Source organism: Amaranthus tricolor, chromosome 4 (assembly GCF_026212465.1).
Source record: "Amaranthus tricolor cultivar Red isolate AtriRed21 chromosome 4, ASM2621246v1, whole genome shotgun sequence".
Taxonomy (NCBI): domain Eukaryota; kingdom Viridiplantae; phylum Streptophyta; class Magnoliopsida; order Caryophyllales; family Amaranthaceae; genus Amaranthus; species Amaranthus tricolor.
Genome location: NC_080050.1, coordinates 4579872 through 4604774, shown reverse-complemented (window position 1 = coordinate 4604774; position 24903 = coordinate 4579872). Strand labels below are relative to the sequence as shown.

The 24903-nt window shown below is 34.3% G+C and overlaps 3 protein-coding genes across 3 annotated transcripts; 2 read left to right on the top strand and 1 right to left on the bottom strand.

The window, feature by feature from the left end:
* On the top strand, window positions 1-5084 carry LOC130810639 (RGG repeats nuclear RNA binding protein A-like). The gene is made up of 7 exons (XM_057676773.1): window positions 1-588; window positions 1754-2069; window positions 2157-2222; window positions 2353-2485; window positions 3580-3738; window positions 3828-3881; window positions 4781-5084. The coding sequence occupies exons 1-7, from the start codon at window positions 402-404 to the stop codon at window positions 4958-4960; spliced, it is 1095 nt and encodes a 364-aa protein (XP_057532756.1). The 5' UTR covers window positions 1-401; the 3' UTR covers window positions 4961-5084.
* Window positions 5085-8064: 2980 nt separating this feature from the next.
* LOC130811026 (ras-related protein RABD2a) lies at window positions 8065-11347 on the bottom strand. The gene is made up of 8 exons (XM_057677162.1): window positions 11102-11347; window positions 10314-10386; window positions 9731-9778; window positions 9598-9645; window positions 9361-9432; window positions 9102-9257; window positions 8896-8999; window positions 8065-8425 (listed from the first exon to the last, which is right to left on the bottom strand). The coding sequence occupies exons 1-8, from the start codon at window positions 11113-11115 to the stop codon at window positions 8332-8334; spliced, it is 609 nt and encodes a 202-aa protein (XP_057533145.1). The 5' UTR covers window positions 11116-11347; the 3' UTR covers window positions 8065-8331.
* Window positions 11348-13795: 2448 nt separating this feature from the next.
* On the top strand, window positions 13796-24863 carry LOC130810512 (isocitrate dehydrogenase [NAD] catalytic subunit 5, mitochondrial). The gene is made up of 7 exons (XM_057676609.1): window positions 13796-14090; window positions 15005-15325; window positions 15536-15697; window positions 15793-15867; window positions 16352-16461; window positions 16549-16621; window positions 24242-24863. The coding sequence occupies exons 1-7, from the start codon at window positions 13941-13943 to the stop codon at window positions 24431-24433; spliced, it is 1083 nt and encodes a 360-aa protein (XP_057532592.1). The 5' UTR covers window positions 13796-13940; the 3' UTR covers window positions 24434-24863.
* Window positions 24864-24903: the final 40 nt, after the last annotated feature.

Here is a 24903-nt window from a genome sequence, read left to right as displayed (position 1 = left end):
TGAAAATAAGTAAACAAAATTAAGTGTTTTTTTTTTGAGGTAATAAAAGCAAGTGTTTGAATGCAAAGTGAGTTCCATAGAACACGATAAATTTGAAGACTCATCTCTATCTCTCTCCTCGTTCATTGTCATAGCGGCTTGTCATTGCGGCTAGGGTTTTAGAGCCTTGTCACTCATTTCCTTCTTTCACTTCTCTCTCATCTTCTTGTCCTCCTTCTATCCTTTTTCTTTCTTCTCAGTGGATGTGACATATTCTGCCTGAAAACATTAATTTTTCAGATTGTACCGATCCAAATTTCCCCAATGGTAATACCCAATAATTAATCCAATTTTTCTTCTGTTGGATTGGTGGGTTTGTTAGCATTTGATTTTCGCTTAAAACCCAATTTTTATTCCCCAAAATGGCAACTATGAACCCTTTTGATTTGTTGGGTGACAATGATAATGATGACCCATCTCAGCTCTTAGAGTCTGCTTCTGCTCATCTGCAGAAAACAGCTGCTAAGAAAACTCCTGCTCAAACCCCTCAAAATCAGCAACAAAAAGCTGCAAAATTGCCCACCAAACCTCTTCCTCCAGCTCAAGCTGGTGAGCTTTTGATTGATTTTTGTACTACTTTGTTTACTTTTCCGTTGATTATAGCTTTTTGAGCATCTGGGTTGTTTTTTTTTTTTGATGTAAAAATGGTAAATTTTGTGTCTTTTTTACTGTGGTGTTATGCACTTGATGTTTGTTTATTGGTATTCATTTAATTGAGCTATATTTGGATGATAGTTTTGAGCTTGAAGTGTTGATTTGTTGCATTTTTGAATCTGTTTCTGTTTTTTTTTTTTTTTTTTTTAATTTTCTTTTTTGAGTTATGGATTTTTTGTGTTAGGTGAAAATAAGCCTACATATTGTTTGAATCCTAGTAAACAGCTTAAACCTCTAATATGCAAGTAGATTAATCGAGTATACTATGAAATGTTGGTGTTGTGTGATAAATGTTGAGTATGTCTTACATATCTTTGTGATATCTGCACTTAGAGTTTGTATATTTTATTGCTGTACTGTGGAATATTTAATGTGTTTTCAGTGAGACAATCACTGTGCTGATAGTTAACAACATTCTCGTCATACTTTGAACACCTTTTGGTAGCTGGTCATAAATGGTGGTAATATAATGCACATTTAGTGTGATTTTTAGAGGAATATCCCGCTTTTTCTTCATTGAATTTCATTCCATCATAATCGCTTGCCTAGGTGATATTGAGTGGTAATAGAAATTACTGAAAAAACGTGTTTGAGGAGGAATTACTTTGGAAATGACATGCAACTTCTTGCTACTTTTGGCCTATGTTACTCGGACCCTTCATTTTGCTCCACGTATACTTCATTTTAGGCGTAAAGTTGAATATTTAGACGTATTCAACACTTGAAACGTATCAGTATCCAACATCAGTACTCGAGTCCAAGTAACATAGGTTTAGGCTATAATCTAATACCGTTATCACCATTAATATTGGGTAATAAACAGGGTGTTAGAGCTAAGAGAATAGAAAGGTAGTTCTTGCTGGAAAGATTTCCATTGTTGTTTACATTGGTAGCTAATTGTCTGTGTTTGAGATGTTGTAGCTGTATTTCTCCACAAATGCTAGCTCAATAGAGCTGTTATTTCCACGCAATTTTATACATACGTATAAGTATTTATGCAGCCTCCTGCTTTGCTGTTTCATTTTAAACCTTGACTTTGATATTCATATGTTTGGTGTAGTCCGGGAGTCGAAAAATGAAACTCAGCGTGGTGGAGGGCGTGGAGGAGGTCGTGGTGGAGGGCGTGGAGGAGGTCGTGGTGGTGGCCGTGGACGTGGGGGATACTATAGAGACTACTCTAACAATGAAAGTGCTTTCAATAACACCGTGGCACCCGGTGGAGGAGATGAAGGGGAAAGAGGTTCTGAAAGGCGACCTTTTGGAGGACCTCGTGGCCCTTATCGTGGTGGTCACCGAGGTGGTTTCAACAATGAGGAGGGCAGAGATGGAGAACGCCCACGTAGAACCTATGAACGCAGAAGTGGGACAGGGCACGGGTAAATGTTCCTTCTATTTCTGTGTATGATCGATTAACCGTTTCCTGGTGGATCTTGCTTATATACATGCTTTTTTTCCTTATCCAGAAGTGAGATGAAACGTGACGGATCTGGCCGTGGAAACTGGGGCACTCAAGCTGACGAAGTAGCTCCGTAAGATTTCTTTGCAATTTCTTACCCTTTGGCTATTAAAATATTAGTTTTACGCGACTACTCTTATTTCTGGATTTAAAGTTCTCTTTATCTCCCTTGATTTTCTACTGAATATACTTTTGACAATTAGAGGTACTGAGGAAGCTACGGAAGATAATGAAAAGAATTTGAATGCTGAGAATCCTCCGGCTGTAGAAGATGCTGCTGATGGCAACAAGGAGGGCCAGCCTGATGAGACTGAAGAAAAGGAACCCGAAGAGAAGGTAACTATTTCCAGCTCTGTTGTCAATCACTTTTAAAGTTGAGTGACGATCCCTTCCCGCCCAAATTTGAGAGATGAACCAGCACTTGGTATTCCACAAAATTTGACTTTTACTTTCTTTATTCCGCTGACGGGTCATGATAAACCATAAATTAACTGCGTGTTTCATTGGCTATAAAATGAATTTTTTTGTGCTTGTTCTTTCATACACACAAGTTTTTCAAGGTAATTGTTTTATCAAAAGATAGAAATCTATGACTGTGATGGAGGACAGGGAAGACGGTAATTCATTTGTCGGGATTCAAGGAGTTGAGAGAACTGTCAGATGTACTTCTGATTTTTTTTCCTTCCTTATAGTTGGACTGTGAAGAAATGTGATGGTGGGATGAAACTAGTTCAAATGTCTTAAGGGGAAAGAGAACGATGATCCCTGAAAAGGGCAACAGAAAAAACACTAATTCCTGTGAGATGGTCTCTTTGAGAGGTCATCTCCGATTGGGTCGGCTCATAAAGGAAATTGTAGAGTAAGAATAGGAATCAAGATTTAATGGACTAGGCTTGAGAGACGTCTTTAAGAGAAAATGGCAACTCGGATTACTTGTACCTAAAATTAAAATAAGACATGTTCCATCCTATTCATATGCTTGATGGGCTCACCTGACCTGGTTCCCTAAGAAATTTATTACTTAGCAGTTTACTCAAGTCACAAGTGACTTAAATTAAGTTTTTTTCAGACTTCAGTTATGAATCTCTTTTGAGCGGGGTTTGTTGATTACTCTTTACCTTTCTCTCTTTATTAAATTTTAGTACAAATGCTTGTTGTGGAACATATTTTCTATCTTGAATCAAAGGAAATAGACAGGATCATCACTTTGCTTTCATGTATCTTGGCTTAGTTGTTCAATCAAAAGTCGTTTTTTTGTCGTACCTAATAAATAACTTTTTCCTTATCAAAAAAAAAACAAAATTAATTCAAGTATGTGCTTATGAAAGTCGTGCATATTCCTTTTCTTATGTTGAATAACTAAAATAGGATATCTCCCATGGTCAAATACTTGGTAAAATTTTGTATTTTTATGAATGTCTTCAAAACAGGAGATGACACTAGAAGAGTATGAAAAGCTGCGGGAAGAGAAGCGGAAAGCTCTATTGGCTCTGAAGACCGAGGAACGGAAGGTGGAGGTTGACAAAGAATTCCATTCCATGCAACAACTTTCAAACAAGAAAGATGATGAATCTGTTTTCATTAAATTGGTAAAACTTTATTATACCGATTTATGTATTTACTAATTTTCTTAATTTGTAAATTGTTAATGATATCTTTTTCTTTTCCCTCCATTCAGGGATCCGACAAGGATAAAAAGAAGGAGGCATATGAAAAGGAGAAGGTGAAGAAGGTAATAACGTTGCGATATGCGTGTAACATTTTCTTTGTTTTTTAGATATCTCCCGAGTCATGGCCCACAGTATCTTTATAGGACGCCAACAGGTCAAAACGCTCTTGTTCATGATCATTCTAACGTCAATCTTTAGTACTGCTAATGACTTTGAAGTTCATACCTCTTTGATTAATATTGCCTTGGGTAGAAGCCTTTTTAAAAATCGGAACAAGTCTGGAGAACCCCTACAGGTATGGAGAAGGTCCTTTTAAGAAGTGAGAATCGAACCCTTTTCACAAGAAAAGCCAAATTTTATTAAGAAGCTTTGTTGAGAATGAAGGGAAAAACATTTGTAGATCGTGAAAAGAAAAATTGGATTTGGTTTATGGCTTCAAAAGATAGCTTGTCAAATATTTTTATGTGTTAGCTGCTCCATGGTGTGTTCTCACTTCGTTGGTTCTAGAGGTGTTCATTCGGGTCATCAGGTGGATTTCGGGTAGTATTTCGGGTTTGGTTTAAAATCGGGTCTAGTGTCCAGATTGATTTTTACATAATTTTAAATTCATTTTAAGTCAATTCACGCCGGGTTTGGTTACAAGATTGAATAGATATTTGGTCATCGGGATTCGGGTCTATTTTGAACACCTCTAGTTGGTTCTATAGTGCTTTAGACTTTTTTCTCTAGAATGATGTCAAAATATGCCACAGCTGCTAGAAAAACCAAAATATCAAAAACATTGAATCAAAGATTAAGGTCGAGACTTTGATATCTTCGTTGGCGATGTGCAATCACATCCCACCAGAGCCTCTCGATGTTGCCTTTGGCTTTTAGTCCTCCGAACATGCTATAGTCTTTACCCCGACTTGTTTTTGAGGTATGTTGCTGACATAACTTCGACATTGCTTTAACGGTGCAGTCTGTGAACATCAATGAGTTCCTAAAGCCCGCTGAAGGTGAGAGATTTGGCGGCCGAGGCAGGGGACGTGGTCGTGGACCAAGGGGTGGCGGTTATGGTGGCGGAGGCAATAGGATGTATAATACACCTGCTCTCGCAATCGAAGATCCCGGGGAGTTCCCAACTTTAGGTGGCAAGTGAAGCCATAGCTAAGCTAAACTAAGAACTTTGGTCTATTTGTGGGGTTTTAACTTGTCTGTCTTTTGATTTCTAAACTTTTTTGAGTCCAGGAATGAACTTATAGCTGTAAGTTTCCTGTATCAAATCCACCACTTAAGAAATTTTTTTTATGCTTTTAAAATTTTTTATATTTATTTTTGTTTACTTCATTACTTTTTTTTTTCTTAATTATTATTATATGGGTTGGGACTTGGGTATATATATTATACTAGTATATATTAGTAGGGAGGTAAAATGCATAATTAATAATAAGCTTATGCTTAATTTTGTCATTGAAAAAATTTAGAATCTTTTGTCCTTTAATTCTATGAGTTTGTGCATCTAAGAGCTTCACTAACACTGAGATTACTGCATAATTTAGGCAATGTCTTGAGATTGAATTTTACTGTGTTTTTTCTTAACCTTTAACTCAAAAAAAATAAACTAAAATAATTGTTCGTTCTTTTTTATTTTAACTTTGAAGTAGCCAATAACTTTTGATAGGCATGATAGCTGGAAGTGTCCTTTTAGTGATGTCATATGTACTTTTATAGTTTTTTTTAAGTACTTCCTCCATTCCATAATGCCTGCTACATTTTCTATTTTTGACAATTTCATATTACTTGCTACATTTTCATTTTTAGTAATAAAACAATCATTTAAAGTTTTACCTACCTCTATTTTTATCCTTCTCTATACTCTATAATAAAATACTATATTATACTCTAAAGTAACCTAATAATCTATTTTTCCTTTTTTTTTTCAATTAACAATAATAAAATATTATACTCTATAAAGTAAACAATCAGTTACAGTGTAGGTCAATCACTTTTTTTAATTTTTGTGCCCATGCAAATGTAGCGACTAAAACGGAAAGACTAAAACGGAACGGAGGAGGTATGTTTTATGATAAATATTTTTGTTACCAAAATAAGGAAAAGCAATGGTAAGAAATATTACTCCGATTTGTATGTTGATTGATGTTGTTACCGTTTTTAGTTGGTTGTTGATCAAAACTATAACACTCATTAATTGAAGAAACTGTCCTCCCTGGTCCTCCTGATTTTACTTTGAAACGTGAAAAAATTACATTAAAATTATCAATAAAGTAGACTAAAAAGGCTATAAAATCAATTTTTTTAAGAAAAAAAAATCTAAAATTGCTCTAACTTCTGTCTAAAAATAAACTCTACCAACAGTTTCATTATGAAAATAGTATAGAAGGTGAATTCAACATCAAAATTATTGAGATGATTAATTTTATGCAAATTTTAAAAATATTCTTAAATGTAATGATATTTTTGATCTAACTTCTTAAGTGTAATGATGTTCAAAAATTTCGTTTCACGTAACGATTTTTTTAAAAATGTTCAGAAAATTAATTCATATTATCGAATTTATAAATTTATCAAATTCTTAAATACTATTGCATTTGTTTCAAATTACTTGGAATATTAAAATTATTACACTATTTATTTATCATTCTTAATGTGTGATTAGTTTTTAATCTTTAAGTTAAAACATAATCAAGTAATAAGATTTTGTTTGATTCGTCTTAATGTAAAGATTATTGATATCAAATTGACTTAGTGCATTGAACTGCGTAAAAAGTCTGACATTGCAAATATTTTGAATCAAAGGAAGTATATGATATTGTTTTAAAAAATAATTTATATGATTTCTAATTATTATATTGAATTAATTGAATTCTTAATTAATATTATCTTAAATTTACCAAATTTTTGATTTAAAAATAAAAAAATAATTATGTTTTTGTTAAAAATGTTAAGTCGCACAAATTTGTGATAGTAACTAGGTGCAATCGCACAAAACGTGAGACTTTACCTAGGTGCAGTCTCATTTTTAATGTGACTTGGCCTAGGTGAAGTCGCACAAAACAAGTGATTGTAGCTAGGTCAAGTCGCACAAAATGTGCAAATTGACTAATTTTCAAAATCAATCGATAAAAATTCAAAATTGTATCTAATATACTTACGGATCATATGATTGTGTTTACATTGAACAAATATTGAATTTAATGAATTCAAAAAATCAAAACTCTTTTGGAGAGAGGTAAAAATGAAAATTAAATAAAATGTAGCACATAAGAAAAAGATAGTATTATCTAAAAAAAAGAAGATAACTCCAACAAAGAATCAAGAATTAAAATGAACATATTTGAAATACAATCATTCATTATAAATAGTTGCATGTGAAATCAAGCAACTCTTTTATTTTCCTTGCATTATTTTTCACTTTAAATTGTCATTTTCATTTTAAATCATTTTTATTTTTAGAAATGAACCTACCACTTTATTTTATCATTTTCATACATTCTAATAATCTTTTGATAACATTCATGCAATTCAAGGTCTCTCTTTCTTTATTACTATATATCTACCTTTTTCTTTAAAAATAATTTATTTTATCCTTAATGTTAATTTAAAGGAACAAAACAGTAACTAGCTACATGAAAATGAAATGTTCACACAAATACATTAAACAAAACATAAGAGCAACACACCACATCGCAAAGTAATTCAAAACATAGTTAATAGGAGTATGAAAAATAACTCACATTAAATTTTATTTTATTACATAATAGGCAGAAAAAAATACTAAAGAAGAATCGATTCAAAACCTCATAAAAAAACTAATATTTACTACAATTAATATAAGACTTTATTCTTTCTACAACGAAATTATATCAAGAAACTCGTTAATATGAACTACTCCTTCAAATTAAATAATTTTAATACTCCTGCCTCCTCATTTTTTGCCATATTAGTAGCAAGCGACTCAAATGGATGTAGCTCTCAAATGATTTTCGTAATGTTGCAAATCAAGAGGGAACATATTCTAAAACTGTTCACGTTTTCAATTGTTCGTGAGCCGTTGACGCATAATATCCCAAACAATCTTGAAAACGAGGCTAAATAATTTTTGGGATATGGCCAATGCTTTGGCGTGACTTCGGCGCAAGGGCTATTTAACCATTTCTATTATTAAGAATCACACGTTTGACCACATAATGTGCATTGGAATAAAATCATGTGCATTTTCATGATGCACAATTAGGCTTTAAATTGAACAACAGAAAGTCGTATAATTGGGCAAATAATTAACAAGAAAGGCAATACAATAAATCCATGCTAAATTTGTCGGCATCATTCACCAATTTTTACAAATCTACTTGAGAAAAAGAATCAGAAGCTTCCAAATTAACAAATTGCAAACTAGAAACACAGGACCAAGATGATACCGTATTAATGAATGTTGAATTTCAAATAATATTGCAGCAAAATCAGATTTCTTACACGCCACAGTGTGGCAGCGAGCGAGTATGAATGTTTCTAAGAAGAGCAGCACCCACTTGTCTGTGCAACTGGTTGTCCTCGAATCTGAACAGTTGGAGGCCTGGCATTGCTCATTGGCTGGCTAGCCATCCTGCCGTCACAACGCACATGAAATTCATGAATAATTCAAACAGAACATTATGAAAAAAGACAAGCGGATACTTTCAGAAAATATATTGGATTGATAAGAGTTAAAAAACAGTAACTGAAAATTGAAAGCAACATTCCAAAGAGTAAGTTATCCTAGTTCTTAGTCCTTAAATCAAATAGCGCTGCTATCATTTAAGAAGAAAACTATGTAAAAAAAACTAATGATATTGATCTACTTTATTGATAAATTTTCCGAATTTACTTTTTGAACTTTTCTATTGATACATACATTGAGCATCAACTCCATGCACAAAATACAAAAAAGGCCACAATTTAAAAATTAAAAAAAAAAATAAAATAAAAAAATCACTCGAGGTTGCCAAGATGAGAAGAAGCTAAGCTAGTAACATAGTGACGTTGGCATCAGTTTGTCTACAATAATGAGGGTTGATTCATGGCAATATATATTACCTGTTTTTGATTGAGCCAGTCATAGCCATGAAAGCTTGTTCTACATTAGTAGCATCTTTTGCACTGGTCTCCATAAAAGGTATGCCAATTTCATCAGCAAAAGCCTGAAGAAGACCATAGGCCACAAAAAAAAAGTTAGCATTCTTATAACAAAAACTGATCAATCAAAATGAATTAAGTCACAACACATTAGTTGATCAAATAACCTTGGCAGTTTCATATGGTACAGCTCTATTGGCAGCAAGATCACACTTGTTTCCAACCAAAAGTTTGTTAACATTGTCACTAGCATAACGGTCAATTTCATTCAACCACTGCTTCACGTTGTTGAAACTTTCCATATCAGTTACATCATAGACGACCTAAAACATCGTGCAGAAACTCAAGTAAGCAAATCAACTGGAGTAAAAAAAAACCCACAGAACTGCAGAAAAAGCAAGAAGCTACTGTATTTAGCCCACTCACAATGATTCCATGTGCTCCACGGTAGTAACTGCTAGTGATTGTTCTAAAACGCTCTTGTCCAGCAGTGTCCCACTGGATTACATAGAAGGCACGAATGTTAAGATACTTATAAGATAGCTAGACCTCTATGTACAGCTTTAAAAAGTCATGCAAACGCACCAGCGCATCAGCACATAATTTCTTATATGATCAATATGTGAATAATATGCAAAAATACAGACAAGTAAAGGATCTTACAATCTGAAGTTTGATAGTCTTTCCATCTTGCTCCACAGTGCGTATTTTCTACAACAAAAACAACTTAATGAGAATTGAAATATTCATACAAAGAGTATCAGTGCCTAAATGCAAGATTTAGAAAAACACTCACAAAATCAACACCAATAGTGCTTATGTAACTCTCCAAATACGAGTCATCCTGCAACAAAAGAACAGCCATGTTATGATGCGTAGCTGCAAATGGCTCAGAAGCAAAAACCATGATAAATGACAAGTGAACTCGTAATGGCCACCTCACATGATACTAACCATATCAATTAATCATACACTTTCTATATAAGAATCATAAAGGAGAGTGATCAAGCACATCCTAACAACTAGTTGTTCAGGCTTATCCAAAGCCTTTATTTAATAATCGTGTAAGAGGAAAACTTTAAAATCCAGTTAAAAAGAAAAAAATCTAAGAGAGGAGGTTTAACACTTTATATATACAAAGACAAAGCATAACACTAGAGTACAATATTGTAGACAGTTAATGATCAAGCTAATCAAAGAAAAGAGAGGGATCACTCAGTCACTCTATTTAAATATAAATGGTAGAATTTTGTACAAAAGCCTCTTTTGCAAAACCCGTATGAATCAGTTAATGGCATTGGTTTAATGAAATATTGTAGCAAAATCAAAACTGCTATCATATGAGCATCACTAGTCAGCATATGGATTATAAAGCTTACGGCAAATCTCAGGAGAAGGCATGATTTTCCGACACCTGAATCTCCAATAAGCAGAAGCTTGAAAAGGTAATCACTGCATCAACAGAAGCATCACCATTCAAATTAGAGAAAGAAAAAGGCGCTCCAAAGTCCACAAAGGAAAGCAATTACCAAAAAATACATATGGATAGTAGAAGCCTGATGTTAACACATATTGCAACAAAAAGTTCATCTCGATGCACTATTTCAATGCTAAACATCTAACTGTGCTTGTAACTATGCTTTATTAAAAATTATAAAAAGTTAGATATTAATGAATTTTCCATATTTACATTGAAATAAGATCCCAATATAGTCATTATTCTCCTACAATTGCATTTTCAAATACAATTTAAACTAATCTCGTAAGTGTAGTAAAACAAGCAAGGAACTCTAAATTGATGACAGATGATGATTGATCAAGATCCAATGATCATTGAACCGCTAACGGTTTTTACAAAGAATAGAATTTTAAAGGCAAACGACCTGTAGACCACTAAGAGCGAATATTTCCGAAACCTAAACTATAAACTACATCGCAATTTCTCATTGACTAGAACAAACGATCGGATAATGGAAATTGAATTCCAAAAACCTACAAAATACGCATAAATCTACCAGTTCAAATTGCAGAGCAACCGACAGACAGATCACAAATCAAATTAATCAATAATCCACGATAACCTCATAAATCAATCGATTACAAATTAAGACAATAAAAAAGGCGAAATACAAATCAAAACAAAAGATTCGAAAAAAAAGAGACTTACTACTCAGGATTCATGACTTAATCGAAGGAGTGAAGGAAGATCAAGAAAGTTTGAGAAAGATTTGCGAATACGAATGAATTTCGATGGATCGCCGGTGGTAAATGACCGAGAAATCGCGGATCTCCGACGAGAATTAGGTCAGCAGAGAGAGAGGAGAGAGAAATAGAGAGATAAAATAAAGGAAGAAGTGTAGAAGGAGGACGTACATATAGACGAAGGGGACTCGAAGGGTTATGGAAGATTAGTTGGCTACGTTTATTAGACTCGAGGATTATTCCTCACGTCATGAAAATTTTTTTTAAAAAAAATCGGCGTCAAATGCGCATAGTAAAATAGTTTAACAAATACAAGTTCAAATTATGTAATATAGTTTTTTATGTTTAGCTCGTTTTATCGAAAATCGGTTTCTTATATTTGTAGTGAATATCTTTTTCATCTTAAATTGATATAAATTCGTCTTAAAAATAATAAATTGTGCGTTGAAATTTTGATCCACATTTTAAAATGATCCAATTTAAAAAATAAAAGTATGTTCCAACTCGACTGTAACTTGAATTAGTTAAAAAAATTTATATGGACTTTTAGACTAAAATAAAATAGTATGTGCTCTCATATTTTTAATTTTTACGTTAAATCATTTTAAAATTATAATAAATACTAAATAGTATTAGATGACAAATTTTAGAGCAAACAAATCAAGTTTAAATTAATTTTTCCAAATTAGTAGCTTAAAAGGCCCTTAAAACATCAATTTAACACATAATATCACACATTTGTCAATTTTGATGCCTATTCATTTAAAACCAGATTTTCTAGGCCCTAAGCGATTTTTTAAAAAATGACCTTTTTTTTTTTCTAAAATCTAAATACGATCCATCTTTTAAAAAAATAATCCACCAACAAAAAATTACATCAAAATTAAGAAGAAATTTATGTACACTTCTATTCAAGTACTTCTTTCATTTTTGTATTAATTGTTAATAGTTTGACTTTTTCGATATTCGAACAAAAACAGAGTTTTTTTGGTACTTGGTTTTTTGGTTGACTTTTTACTGTTAGTTGGTCAAACAACCAAAAAAATTGTTTAGTAAATGGCTTTTAAGCCAATTGAAAAGCTGACTTTTAAATCAAACTAAAAAAGCTACTATAGTTAGTTTTTTTGTTGGCTTTTTGCTTATTGGCCCAATTTTTCTCTAAAAAACATCCAACAATACTTGAATTTACCAAATTTATTCACAAATAGCTAGCTTTTTCAGATAGCCTAAAAGCAGACAAAAACAACCAACATTTTCAACTGGTCAAACAATCCAAAACCAATAATCAACGATTAATTGCTTAACACTCCCATAGTCATGAGGTATTACTATCAAAACAAATCTCTTTAAGACATTTATTCAAAATTTGTATTCTTAAATTTAAATAACTAAACTTTAGAAATGAGTGAATGAGAATCATAGGAAACAAGACTAATTAGTAATATATTCAGTTGACCAAAACTAAATAACTACAAGAAACACAAAAAGCCACCAAGAATTTCAACCTTACTAAATGAAAAATTTGAGCCCCCACTAACAAGGATCAATGATTAATGCTTCAAGAATGGTATAAACACTAAGATTCAAAAATAGAACCAATAATTATCAAGAACAACAATGTAAAAGCAATAAAGAAATAATCAAAGCACACACAATGATTTACGTAGCTCACTCGTAATTAAGCTACGTCCACGGTCTAACCAATATGTCTTTATTGCCAATAAAGAAACTCCAATGGAGCTACAATGGAGGTATGGTCACCAAATGAGAAATGAGAGATTTAGAGAAAGTGAGAAAATCTAAGCAATCTAGAGAGAGAAAGAGGGTTAGAAACTTAGGTATGTAAACAATGTGATTATTCTTATTTTATAATATATAAGACCTAATTACTTACATGTAAGTACATTAAAACAAAAAAAGTTGAGGGAATAGTAAACTGACACAAAACAAAACATAAAGTCGACTCGGCTTTTGCTTATGGATCCAAAACAACTTTTACCTTTGAAAGCCAAATTTCCTTTTTTTAATTTCACTCCTTTCTAAATTCTTTTTTGCTTAACTTTTTAAAACATGAATTAAGGACCAAAGTCACACCCTTAATCACAACATGATCACATTAAGATTATGATTGTGATCACTATAAAAGTTAAGTGATCAGTTTAAGGTAATAAGTGATTACTTTAAGTTTATAAAACAAATAATATACATAATCAATCACAATTACCATTTAAATTATAAGATCATTTGTACGTCTTCTGTAACCATATCATATGTCTAGATTATTATAATTAACATGTAAATGATTAAATAGTACTAAACGATCAATTAATATGTTAAATAAATATAAGTTGTTGGTGTTGATGATCTTCTTGTTTCACACCCAAAAAATTGAAAATTAAAACTTGTTGATCAAATTCTACATGTTATATTGATGATTAATTTGTTACAAAAACAAATTCCTATATTAACTCAACCATTATTGTTGATAATGATAAGTTTGTTAACAAAAAGCTTATTTAAGGGTGTTTTAGTTGATGTAGTATGAAAAAACTATTTTGTTCTATTTATAAACCGAAGTGTTTGTATGAGCCTTATTTCACAGTAGAACTATCTCATATAGATCGTAGAGTATTTTAATTTTTAGGCTTGAGCCCTAGAAAGTCCAACAGCAAAAGGAGAAAATACACATTGGCTGTTGCCCTCTCGAGAACTTCAAAGCTTATTTTAACCCTTTTTTATACCTCAAATCGTTACCCAAATTCTCCCAATTTTCTCGGCTCAATTTTTCTTCTTCAATCACATCCATGGCGTCCCAAATTTTACGTCGCTTGGTTGGAAACCATACCACATCCGCCTCCAATCTCACCCGTCAACTCTCCACTACCACCCCAATTACCGCCACTCTCTTTCCTGGGGACGGAATTGGTCCTGAGATCGCAGAGTCCGTCAAACAGGTGATAATCATTATTTGCTTTTTTTTTTTGGCCAACGTGATTATAATTCTTGATAGTTCAACTATTATTATTTCGGAATTAATGAAAGAGGAACTGGGTCAAACGCTGTTTCTTTTGTTGTTTGTAATGAGTTCATTTTATTTTTTGTTTTTGATCTGTGGATGTAATTTTTCCTGCGATTTGTAGATATCTTATAATTAGGAGAAATTTTGACAAATTGATAAAATTAAACCTTTGGATTGTAATTGTACTTGGATTTCTAGAATTCCCCTGTGTTGGGTACTTTGAGAATTTCAATTAGATATTACGCTTACCGGTGTTGGTTTCTGTTGACCTCGGTTGGTATATGGCTTCTCGAACCGTTTTTTGGTTGGATTTTGGCTCTTGCTTATTAGTCGGCAAAAGAATTGTTTGGTAAATGTTTTTAAACGTAGATTTAAGTCAAGTTGGTTTTTGGCTTGTAATTCCATTTTCTTTAACCATTCGTCAATTGTCAACAACTGATTTTTCCAAAAATCTTTCCATAAACATTTATATAATGGCCTAATCAGCTTAACAGTTTAAAAAAGCCAATGGTATAAGTCGGTCAAACAAGCCAATTCAATTGACCAACAACCATTTGTCAAACTATTCCATTATAGCAAAATGAAATTTATGATATCTAAAACCCAATATTAATGGTGGTTTCTTCTAGGGATATGTCTTGTTTAGCAAACCCAATTAAATATCTATAGCCAATGATATTGATTTGCTAAATCGACGTTTATAATAATTGGTAGTAAGTGGATGAGCAAGTGCAGCTTTGTGAAAATTGCGCAACAATTTGATGTATGTATGAAGGTTGTGCATTATGTGAGTCTTGTTAAGCTTGGGGAGTAGCTGATGGAAATAAATGTATTTTTGTTTGAATGCAGATATTTAAAGCAGCTCAAGTTCCAATTGAATGGGAGGAACACTTTGTGGGGAAGGAAGTTGATCCTAGAACCCAAAGTTTTCTCACATGGGAAAGTTTGGAATCAGTACGCCGCAACAAGGTGGGACTTAAAGGCCCTATGGCTACCCCAATTGGAAAGGGGCATCGCTCACTTAACCTTACCTTGCGGAAGGAACTCAATTTGTATGCTAATGTGAGACCTTGCTTCAGTCTTCCTGGATATAAGACCAGGTATGATGATGTAGATCTTGTTACCATTCGTGAGAACACTGAAGGGGAGTACAGTGGTCTTGAGCACCAAGTAAGTTATCTTGATTCTTTGTCAAATGTTGATTGTAACGCCTTTAGTGATCAAGGATTTGTTTGTAAATGGAAACAATCTCTTTGTTAGTACAAGGTTAAAGTTGCATACAATCGACCCCCTTAGCCTTTCTAGATAAGCTCATTTTAATAGCTTTTGGGCAATGTAATGTTGATTTGTTAAACCATTTGACCATTTTGATGCTCATAGGTGGTTAGAGGTGTGGTTGAAAGCATCAAGATCATTACACGTCAAGCAAGTTTGAGAGTTGCTGAGCATGCCTTTCAGTATGCAAAAGCTCATGGAAGAGAGAGGGTTTCTGCCATTCACAAAGCAAACATCATGCAGAAAACCGATGGTCTTTTTCTCAAGGTGATCAATAGTTGAATTTCAAATATGAGCACTTTGCTGTGCCTTTTCTTGTATTGCTGTTGTTATCTATTTATTTGTTTCTTTGCTGCTCTCAGTGCTGCAGGGAAGTTGCAGAAAAGTACCCCGAGATAAAATATGAAGAAGTTGTCATTGACAATGCCTGTATGATGGTATAGCTGTTTTCTACTAAAATTTGTTTCTTTTTGCCGGACGGAAAAAAAACTATATTTTTATGTCATGATGAATTGATTGCATTCAAATGGATTGATTCTATTTTTGATTTAATGTCTTTACACAGACATGAGCGCATAGTTTTGTTGTAAAAGGGATTAAGAAGCCCCATAGTGTCGGGGTTAGGACTTTGGCATTGTTGTTGTTGTAGTATAAATCTTACTAAGGGGCAAGATCAAGTGGATGGATGTGTTTTTGAGGTCTTTTTCTTTGTGAAGCTAAAGTTGCGAAGTTTTCGGAACTTCACAACTCACTTATGATTTCAATTGTTGAAAAAGTTTCTTTAACTAGTCTTTGGCTCTTTGTGCTTCCTCGTTTTTTGTGTTTTTATAGAGGACATGCTCTCTCTTTCCCAACGAGTTAGCTTCATTTATCGCAAGTATGGGATCTGAATTGTACTAATTATGTGTATTTTTTAAACAGCTTGTGAAGAATCCTGCCCTATTTGATGTCTTGGTCATGCCTAACCTTTATGGTGATATTATCAGTGACTTGTGTGCTGGTTTGATTGGTGGCTTGGGTTTAACGCCAAGGTGAGGGCATATTTTTTTCCGCTTTGTGCTTTGTATTGTCGATTTAAGTTTTCTTGAAATGTGACTTGACAAATACATGTTATGCAGTTGCAACATTGGCGAAGGAGGTATTGCTCTTGCTGAAGCTGTGCATGGATCAGCCCCTGATATTGCCGGAAAGGTCAGCTTAAATTTCATTTTTTTCCTTTGATGCATTTGTAGTGCTTTTCTTTTTTCGCTTTATTTTGTGTTGGGAACAAGGGGTAAGTAGTAAGGGTTAGAGAAGCGTTTTCATCCCTTGCAAATTGACATTTGCTATTGTGATTTAAGATAGAACAAGAGAAAGTTTCTTTTTGCAATCTAATCACATTTTTCGGTAACAGAAATTTATTTGTGTATTCAGTTGTGTGTATTTAACTATAAATATTTATACTTTGGTGTTATTTGGTATTATTTTGGAGTAGATTTGAATCAGAAGATGTGTTAGGGCTTATATTCAGTGGGAGTAACGATTTATTTAAGTGGGAAAACACGAGTTTGTAGAGAAGAGTAATGGGTCCCTGAGACCGGGGACTTGGAATGCTGGATGATATTCCTCATTCTTAGGACTGGTGCGATGCAAAATAGGAGTATTAGAAATTTGTCATCTCATTTGATTTAACAATGTAATAGACTTAAAGATGGCTAAGGATAGGTTTCTTGAAGCATAGGCATACGGTAAGTCCCTAAGTAAAAGTGCTATATCTTTTGTTTGGACTTCTGATTTGTTTTGCTTTTTCCTAGGCAAAATTTGGGTGATGAGGTATTTGTTTTGTTTGAGTTATCTTTCGAATGTATTGTCATTGGCTTATTTGGAAATATATTAATATTAAATTTTCAACTTCCGGGTAATATCAGTTTCCTTTAAATCAAAGTTCTGTTGCCTTGCAGTTTAAGTTTTGTTAAGGTCTATAGTTACCGCCATACAAGTAGCTTTGCCAAGGCTTATCGATTTGAAATATTTTATGCTGTCTGAGACCATATATAACTAAAAGGAACTGGAACTTGTGTGAAGAAGAATATTTTTGCCAACAATGTATGAACATACTCGGGGTTATCTTGGACATTTTAGGGGTCCGGGGGGAAAACATTAGAATAGACCCTTAACTAATTTTTATAGTGTCCTTTGGTTCACCCAGTCACTGATTTCTGTACTATAACAATAAATAGGTGAATAGGCTACTTGCAAATGTTTGTGTTCTTGAATTAATCTTAGAAGAATATTACAAGGGAAAAAGAAATTAGAGTTGACTAATATGCAAAGCATTTTAGTGGCGAACTAAAAGCAAAAAACCCATTAATAGGAATTGGCTCTAGTCTCATTTGGAGAGCAAGTATTACTTTTATTGGAAAAGTTTTGGGTTTGATTCCTTCCCTTAGCCTTCCTTGTAATCCTAAAAAAAAAAAGTCAAATATGAAAAAAAAAAAATAGTATCAAACAATAACTTGTGAATAGCTTAAAGATGACTAATTTTAAAAGAAAAAAACTATGTAAGTACTAAACTAGCAAACAAACTCTTAATGGAATAACAACAATTAAAATAAACGCTAATGATCACTATGTAGAATTTAATTTGGCTAGTACGATAGGAGTAATCAAACCAATAATTAAGGAAAAATTAAGCAATTCAAACAAAAATAAATGTATGAAAGGCTAATCTGAAAGACAACAAACTTCTACCCAAAGAAAAGAGAAGTCAACCCATGAATTTATTCAAATAAAAAGCATCAACAAACTAATTGCAAAGTTTTATTAGACACCAAATACCTAGTTTTTTAAATTTCAAGTTCCATTCAAGTAACCAACATTATATAAAATAAAAACCCTTTGAAATTATCAAATGAAAGGCAAAATACCAATTATTATTATTATTATTATTATTGTTATTGTTATTGTTATTGTTACTGTTACTGTTACTGTTATTGTTATTCCCAAACACTGGTGGTAGTTACTATGATTCATTTTGAAACACAATAAATCAATGAGACATGAGAGAGCAAAGGAAAGTGAAAATTAGTCGATACTAAGGAAGTGATTACACTGAAGGAAAAGGAAGAATGATAGTTTTACTTGGAAGTTGGAGTCTGATTAGAATTTGAGGAGTTAAGGTATGGAAGAAGAAAAGTCAAAAAGTCGTTTGTATGTTGAATAATTAAGATGAGAATTAACGGTGTGGATAAAAATCTTAGGAGTTGGGGATCTGGGAAGAATAGCGGGGCAAAGGAAGCTTGATAGTTGGACGTGCATTCATCAATTCTGTTATGCGGATCATTAACATAGGTATAAGATAGTTGGGAGTTTGGGACCCCTGTGAAGAAAATAATAATGCGGAAAATAAAGTAAAGATTAGGGTTTGGGTTTCTAATAATTGGTTTGTATTAATTGATCAAAGAAACAATGGCTCCTATTTTTACAAAAATAAGAGAACTAATCTAGGAAACTAAAAGAATAAAATAATTACATAATAATATTATTTCCTAAATATATATACTTTCCTACACTGCCCCTCAAGTTAGGTCTTTGGATCACCAATACCTAACTTGCACAATGTTTGTTCAAAGGCTTCTGAAGTAACTAACTTTGTAAGAATATTTGCCAGCTGCTCTTTTGATCCTACAAAGGGAATGCTTATGATCTTTTTCTCAAGTTTCTCTTTTATGAAATGTCTATCGATCTCAACATGCTTGGTGCGATCATGTTGAACTGGATTTTTAGAGATACTGATTGCTGCTTTATTATCACAAAACAATTTGCAAGTCTTCTTTTGTGGTAAATGTAATTCTCTTAGGAGCTTCCGTATCCATATGATCTCAGTTATTCCTTTGGCAATACCACGAAACTCTGCCTCTGCACTTGATAAAGCAACCATCTTTTGCTTTTTACTTTTCCATATGACCAAATTTCCCCCAACCAATGTGAAGTATCCAAACGTAGATTTTCTATTATCTCGATCTCTTGCCCAGTCTGCATCTGTGTAAGCCACAAGGTCTTAAGTGATCATTTTCCTGAATAGAATGCCCTTGCTGCTTGTACACTTTAGGTACCTCCAAAATCCTCATAACTACTATCACATGATGTATCTGTGGTTGATGCATAAACCTGCTCACTACTCCGACTGCATATGCAATGTCTGGACGTGTGTGAGAGAGATGGATAAGTTTACCAACCATTCTTTGATATTGCCTTCTATCTGCCATTTTTTCTCCTTCAATCATCTGGAGACCACGATTCACAAAAGTGGGAGTCTCTGTAGGTTTACAATCAGTTATGCTTGTTTCAGCGAGCAAGTCTAAGAATATACATTCTTTGGCTAATGAAGATACCTCCTTTCGACCTCAAAACCTCAATGCCAAGGAAATACTTAAGTAGTCCAAGTCTTTCATTTCAAATTCGCGAGACAATTGTTTCTTGAGAACACAAATCTCTTCCTTATCATCTTCGGTAATAATCATATCATCCACATAGATAATCAGACAAGTGATACGATCATTCTGCCTCTTAAGGAACAAAGTGTGGTCAGAGTTACTCTGTTTTAGCCAAATTTTGTCATTGTTGCAGTGAATCTCCCAAACCATGCCCTTGGAGATTGTTTTAGGCCATAAAGAGCTTTGTTCAACTTGCATCTTTCCCTTGGATTATAGTCACTAGAGAAACCTAGAGGAGCCTTTAGATACACCTTCTCTTCAATTTTCCCATGTAAGAAGACATTTTTCACATGAAACTAGTGTAGTGCCCAATCTTTGTTTGCAGTAATATAGAACAAGACCCGGATTGTATCAATTTTGGCCACTGGAGAAAAGGTTTCAGTGTAATCCAGCCCATAAGTCTGAGTATACCCTTGTGCTACCAATCTGGCTTTGTACCGCTCAATAATACCATCAGCCAAATATTTGATGGTGTATACCCATCTGCGTCCAACTGTCTTCTTTTCCTTTGGTAACTCACACTTCTCCCATATTTCATTTTTGCCAAGAGCAGAGATCTCTTCTTCCATTGCCCTTTTCCAGTTCGGATCTCGAAGAGCTTTTACAACATTATTAGGCACAATACTGGAATAAACAGAAGTATTGAAGGCCACTGCTGTTTGTGAAAGAGCCTTATTATTCTCTCTATTTACTGGATATCTAGACCTTTGCGCCTCAAATTCAGGATCGTATATCCTCGGAGGAATTCCCCTTGTACTTCTAGGTGGTAACTCATACCTGTTTGGTATCTCAACATTGGGCATATCATTAAGCACATCATTTGTCAATAGCACATCATCGGATAGTATCTCATCAGTTGACATTGTACTAGGCATATCATCAACAAATAGTTCAGGTGCAGGTGTTACCTCTGGCTCATTTGGATGCTCATCAGATAGGACTGGGGTGATCTGAGATAAAGATACTATGTGGTCGATAGTAATGTCAGCGATATTATCTACTTGCTCTGTAGGTCCATCCTTACTGGATATGTTGGCCAGTTTAGGTCATTACCAACACTTTCCCCCTGAGGACCGAGCTGGGAAAAATAGTAGGACTCTTCAAAGAATTCACAGTCCATTGTAATGTACATCTTATCATGAACTGGGTCAAAACATCGATACCCTTTCGGAGAAACCCCATAACCAACAAAGACACAGTTAACAGCCCGAGGCTCAAGTTTGTTCCTATCCCCCTTGGGAAGATGAACATAGACAACGCATCCAAAAATACGGGGAGGTAAAGAGTGGGAGGAAGGAATAGTGGTATGAGTTTGGAGAGTATGTAGAGGGGTTTGGATGTTCAGAGTTTTTGTGGGAAGACGGTTGGTCAAGTAAGTGGCAGTAGCAATGGCTTCTGGCCAAAATTGAGAGGGAACATGTGATTCAAATAGAAGGGCTCGGGTAATTTCAAGAAGGATACGATTTTTTCGTTCAGCAACCTCGTTTTGTTGGGGGTATCAGGACATGTGGTTTGGTGAATTAAACCATGGTCGGAAATAAACTTTTTCATGTTCAAGTTAACATATTCACCCCCATTGTCAGACCGGAGTATTTGCGGTTGAGTTTAAAATTGAGTGAGAATCATATGATAAAATTTGACAAACACATCAAAGACTTCAGACTTGTGTTTCAAAAAATAAACCCAGCTCATCCTAGTACAATCATCCACAAATAAGACATAATATGAAAAACCATGTGTATCACATCCGGGAGCAGGACCCCAAACATCAGAATGTATTAAAACAAACGGTTTAATGCTATGAGTCAAACTAGGGGCATAAGAGTGTTCATGGCTTTTGGCTAAGACACATGATTCACAATTCAAAGATGTATTGCAATTATTAAGAGAAGGAAATAGACGTTTTAAGTACCCTAAGGAAGGATGACCTACACGTCGGTGCCACATCCATAATTGATGATCAGGAGACCCATGAGCAAGCGAAGTGTGACCTTTTTGAACCACCTCGTCCACATAGTATAAGCCTCCTTTCTTAGTACCATGTCCAATGATCCTTTCGGTTTGAGCATCCTACACAATACACCCAATAGAAGTCATGAGAAAGTGTAATTAAGTTCTTTGGACAATTGTCTGATTGACAATAATTTATGGGATAAACTAGGAATCAAAAGACAATTATTTAAATGGAGAGATGGTGAAATATCAACGGGTCCAGTGTGATCAACATTGACACATGCCCCATTTGCTGTTTGGATGTGAGACCGAGAGGCCGGGCCGAGAAATAAAAAGATCCCGAGGGTCATATGTCATAGTATCTATAGCGCCACAGTCAAAAATCCAATTAGAGTGAGTAGGTTTGCATAATAGGCCCACGCCCATTGTAGAGGAATAAATGGGCTGTGAAATATTTTGTGGGCCAAGGTTGCAGGTCAAAGGAAATAATGGATGAGTTGGTTCAGTTTTTTAGGGTTTTTGTTTTTTGGTTTCAATGGAATGTGATTGGGCTTCCATATAAAAACCAAAAAATGGGTTTGTGTTTTCCCTCTTTCCTAGTGCGCTTCGTTCTCCCTCATTCCCATTGTGAATTTCTCTCATGGCCAAAGAGCAACAACAACTCCTCCCATTTTGAGTTCTTGGTGGTGACAACCGTGTATCTCCAGCGGCAGCATCAACATCAGAGGCCTGGTCGTCGGTATAATTTACTAACTGCTTGGAGGCGGTCCGGTGGTCGGTTATCATAGACGACATTGTTTTTTTTTTTAATGCCAAAATTTGTTTGTGGTGAAACTTCAAGGAATTTGTTTGGCGACGGTATGGTTTACCAACAAGATTTTCGATAAATTTTTTTATGAATTAAGGTGAGGATGCAGGATCTAGGCCTCTTGACTGCAGGACCCTTTTTTAATGGCTTCACAATCCTTTTGGAGAAATTATCCTTGCCCCTGAACTTTTTCAAGCTCCTCACCAACTGGTTCTTAATTTTGTGGGAATATACTTGTTCCCTTTTGAAATCTGGGTTATTTGTTTCCTTTGTTTTAATTTTTTTTTTTGAAGACTAAGTTTTAGTCTGGTTCAGAAAAGAGATTGTTTTTTTTAATCGGAAATTTTTTTCCGGTGGTTGTGGTAAAGGCAGAGATCTGAACTTTACGGCTCTGAAACCATGAAGAAAATAATAATGCGGAAAATAAAGTAGAGATTAGAGTTTGGGTTTCGAATACTTGGTTTGTATTAATTGATCAAAGAAACAATGGCTCCTATTTATACAAAAATAAGAGAACTAATGTAGGAAACAAAAAAAAACAAAATAATTACATAATAATATTATTTCGTAAATATATATACTTTCCTACACCCTGGGCCCTAAACCATTGCTCATGGAGCTTCGGTAATTAAGCCGTTCCTCTCAAGGTATAAATCCTAAAATAAAATTGAATTTGAAGAACTTCTGCTGCATAATCATGATTTTTTTTGCCTAAACAAGCTACCTTGTAAACAATCACTTTTTTCACCATTCCGAGTTTTGGCAAAATCAGTTTTGGCAGGTGGAAGCTTCTTGGCTTCCCTTTGTGCTAAACAATCACAAAAAAACTTTAAAACTCTCCTGATAACAAGATACACCTAGTAATTAGCAAAATACTCTACACCTAACAATTAGCAAATTACACTTACACCCTCTGTCCTCCATGAGTTTCCCAACATTTCTATTTTGGTCTGTCTCTTTTACTTTACAACATTTCTATTTTGGTATAAGTGCGCACAACTTTCTTTAATTCTTATCTACACATCTTTTCTCATTTTCTCCTACTTGTAATCTTATCCACACAATTTAACTATCCCCACTATTTTCTTCATTCTTGTGCAAGGTGTGTTGTTGCTATTTTATGGGGACAGAGGTAGTAGTGTTTTGAACTCTTTCCAATGGAAGGCATCAGTCCCAATTAGACGTGTGGAGAGTTTGTTTTATACCATTTCTGTGAAATTTATTGAATTAAGACTAAGCTATATGTGGACATAGTAGATAGTTGATCTGATTAGTGATTTACTGTGTTTTATAGTGGAGATACTGGTGAATTTGCATTTCCTTCTTTATAGCCTGTAAACAACCTTCCAATGTTCTGTGGGAACTGTCTTACAAGGAGAATTCGAAATTATGTGCGAAATTTGCCATCTACTGCTGTACAATGTGATTTCTTTGTTGCATGGTGGTTAATTCCCACCAAACAATCATGGGCCATAAAGACGGCTTCATTTTATGCATTTTAGATTCCTAGTTTATTTTGTTAGCATGCTTATCCGTTGCTGCTGAGCTAAAACCTTGCTTGTGTTGAACTTACAGAACATGGCAAATCCAACGGCCTTGCTTCTTAGTGCCGTGAGCATGCTACGACACTTAGAACTTAACGACAAAGCTGATCAAATTCAGAATGCTGTTCTGAACACAATCTCAGAGGGCAAATATCGAACAGTCGATCTTGGAGGAAAAGCTTCAACTTCAGACTTCACACAAGCAATTTGCGATCATCTCTGAACACATACGAACTCTACATTAAGCATGCGTCTGATTAGTTTATTTTCTATGAAGTTCCTCCCTTCAAACATGTTTTCTTTTTATCTTGGAAGGTGATTGCCTTGATAAATGTCGACAAAGACTACACGGCATGTTCATCTTCTAGGAGGAATGAGCAATACAACCTGGTTTTGTTTGATATATTCTTTAAAACGCTTCCTATGGATACTGGAAGCCCCAAAGTTTTTATGAGAAATGTACCAAACTCGGTCCCTATTTTATCAAATATCAATAAGTAGGATTTTGATGGGTCGGCTCGGACCGGCTGATTGGGCATGTTTATATTTTTAGCTCATGGTATTGTACTCAATAATCTTTTTGGTGATGTACCGGCAGTATTTTATCATGCTTTTAATTCTAATGTCCTTAAATGTCGTTTTGCTTTAACAAATTCCTGTATGAGACGGTCTCACCGTAACCATAAGTCGCAC

What these genes read in the sequence shown, in the direction of transcription:
- LOC130810639 (XM_057676773.1), top strand. Translation starts at nt 402, where the DNA reads ATGGCAACTATGAACCCTTTTGATTTGTTGGGTGACAATGATAATGAT. An exon ending in AAAAGGAACCCGAAGAGAAG is followed by an intron (nt 2,486 to 3,579) that starts GTAACTATTTCC and finishes TCTTCAAAACAG; the next exon opens with GAGATGACACTAGAAGAGTA. An exon ending in AAAAGGAGAAGGTGAAGAAG is followed by an intron (nt 3,882 to 4,780) that starts GTAATAACGTTG and finishes TTAACGGTGCAG; the next exon opens with TCTGTGAACATCAATGAGTT.
- LOC130811026 (XM_057677162.1), bottom strand. An exon ending in AGACTATCAAACTTCAGATT is followed by an intron (nt 9,433 to 9,597) that starts GTAAGATCCTTT and finishes TATGTAATCCAG; the next exon opens with TGGGACACTGCTGGACAAGA. An exon ending in GTGGAGCACATGGAATCATT is followed by an intron (nt 9,258 to 9,360) that starts GTGAGTGGGCTA and finishes ACGATGTTTTAG; the next exon opens with GTCGTCTATGATGTAACTGA.
- LOC130810512 (XM_057676609.1), top strand. Translation starts at nt 13,941, where the DNA reads ATGGCGTCCCAAATTTTACGTCGCTTGGTTGGAAACCATACCACATCC. An exon ending in TTGACAATGCCTGTATGATG is followed by an intron (nt 15,868 to 16,351) that starts GTATAGCTGTTT and finishes TTTTTTAAACAG; the next exon opens with CTTGTGAAGAATCCTGCCCT. An exon ending in GGCTTGGGTTTAACGCCAAG is followed by an intron (nt 16,462 to 16,548) that starts GTGAGGGCATAT and finishes CATGTTATGCAG; the next exon opens with TTGCAACATTGGCGAAGGAG.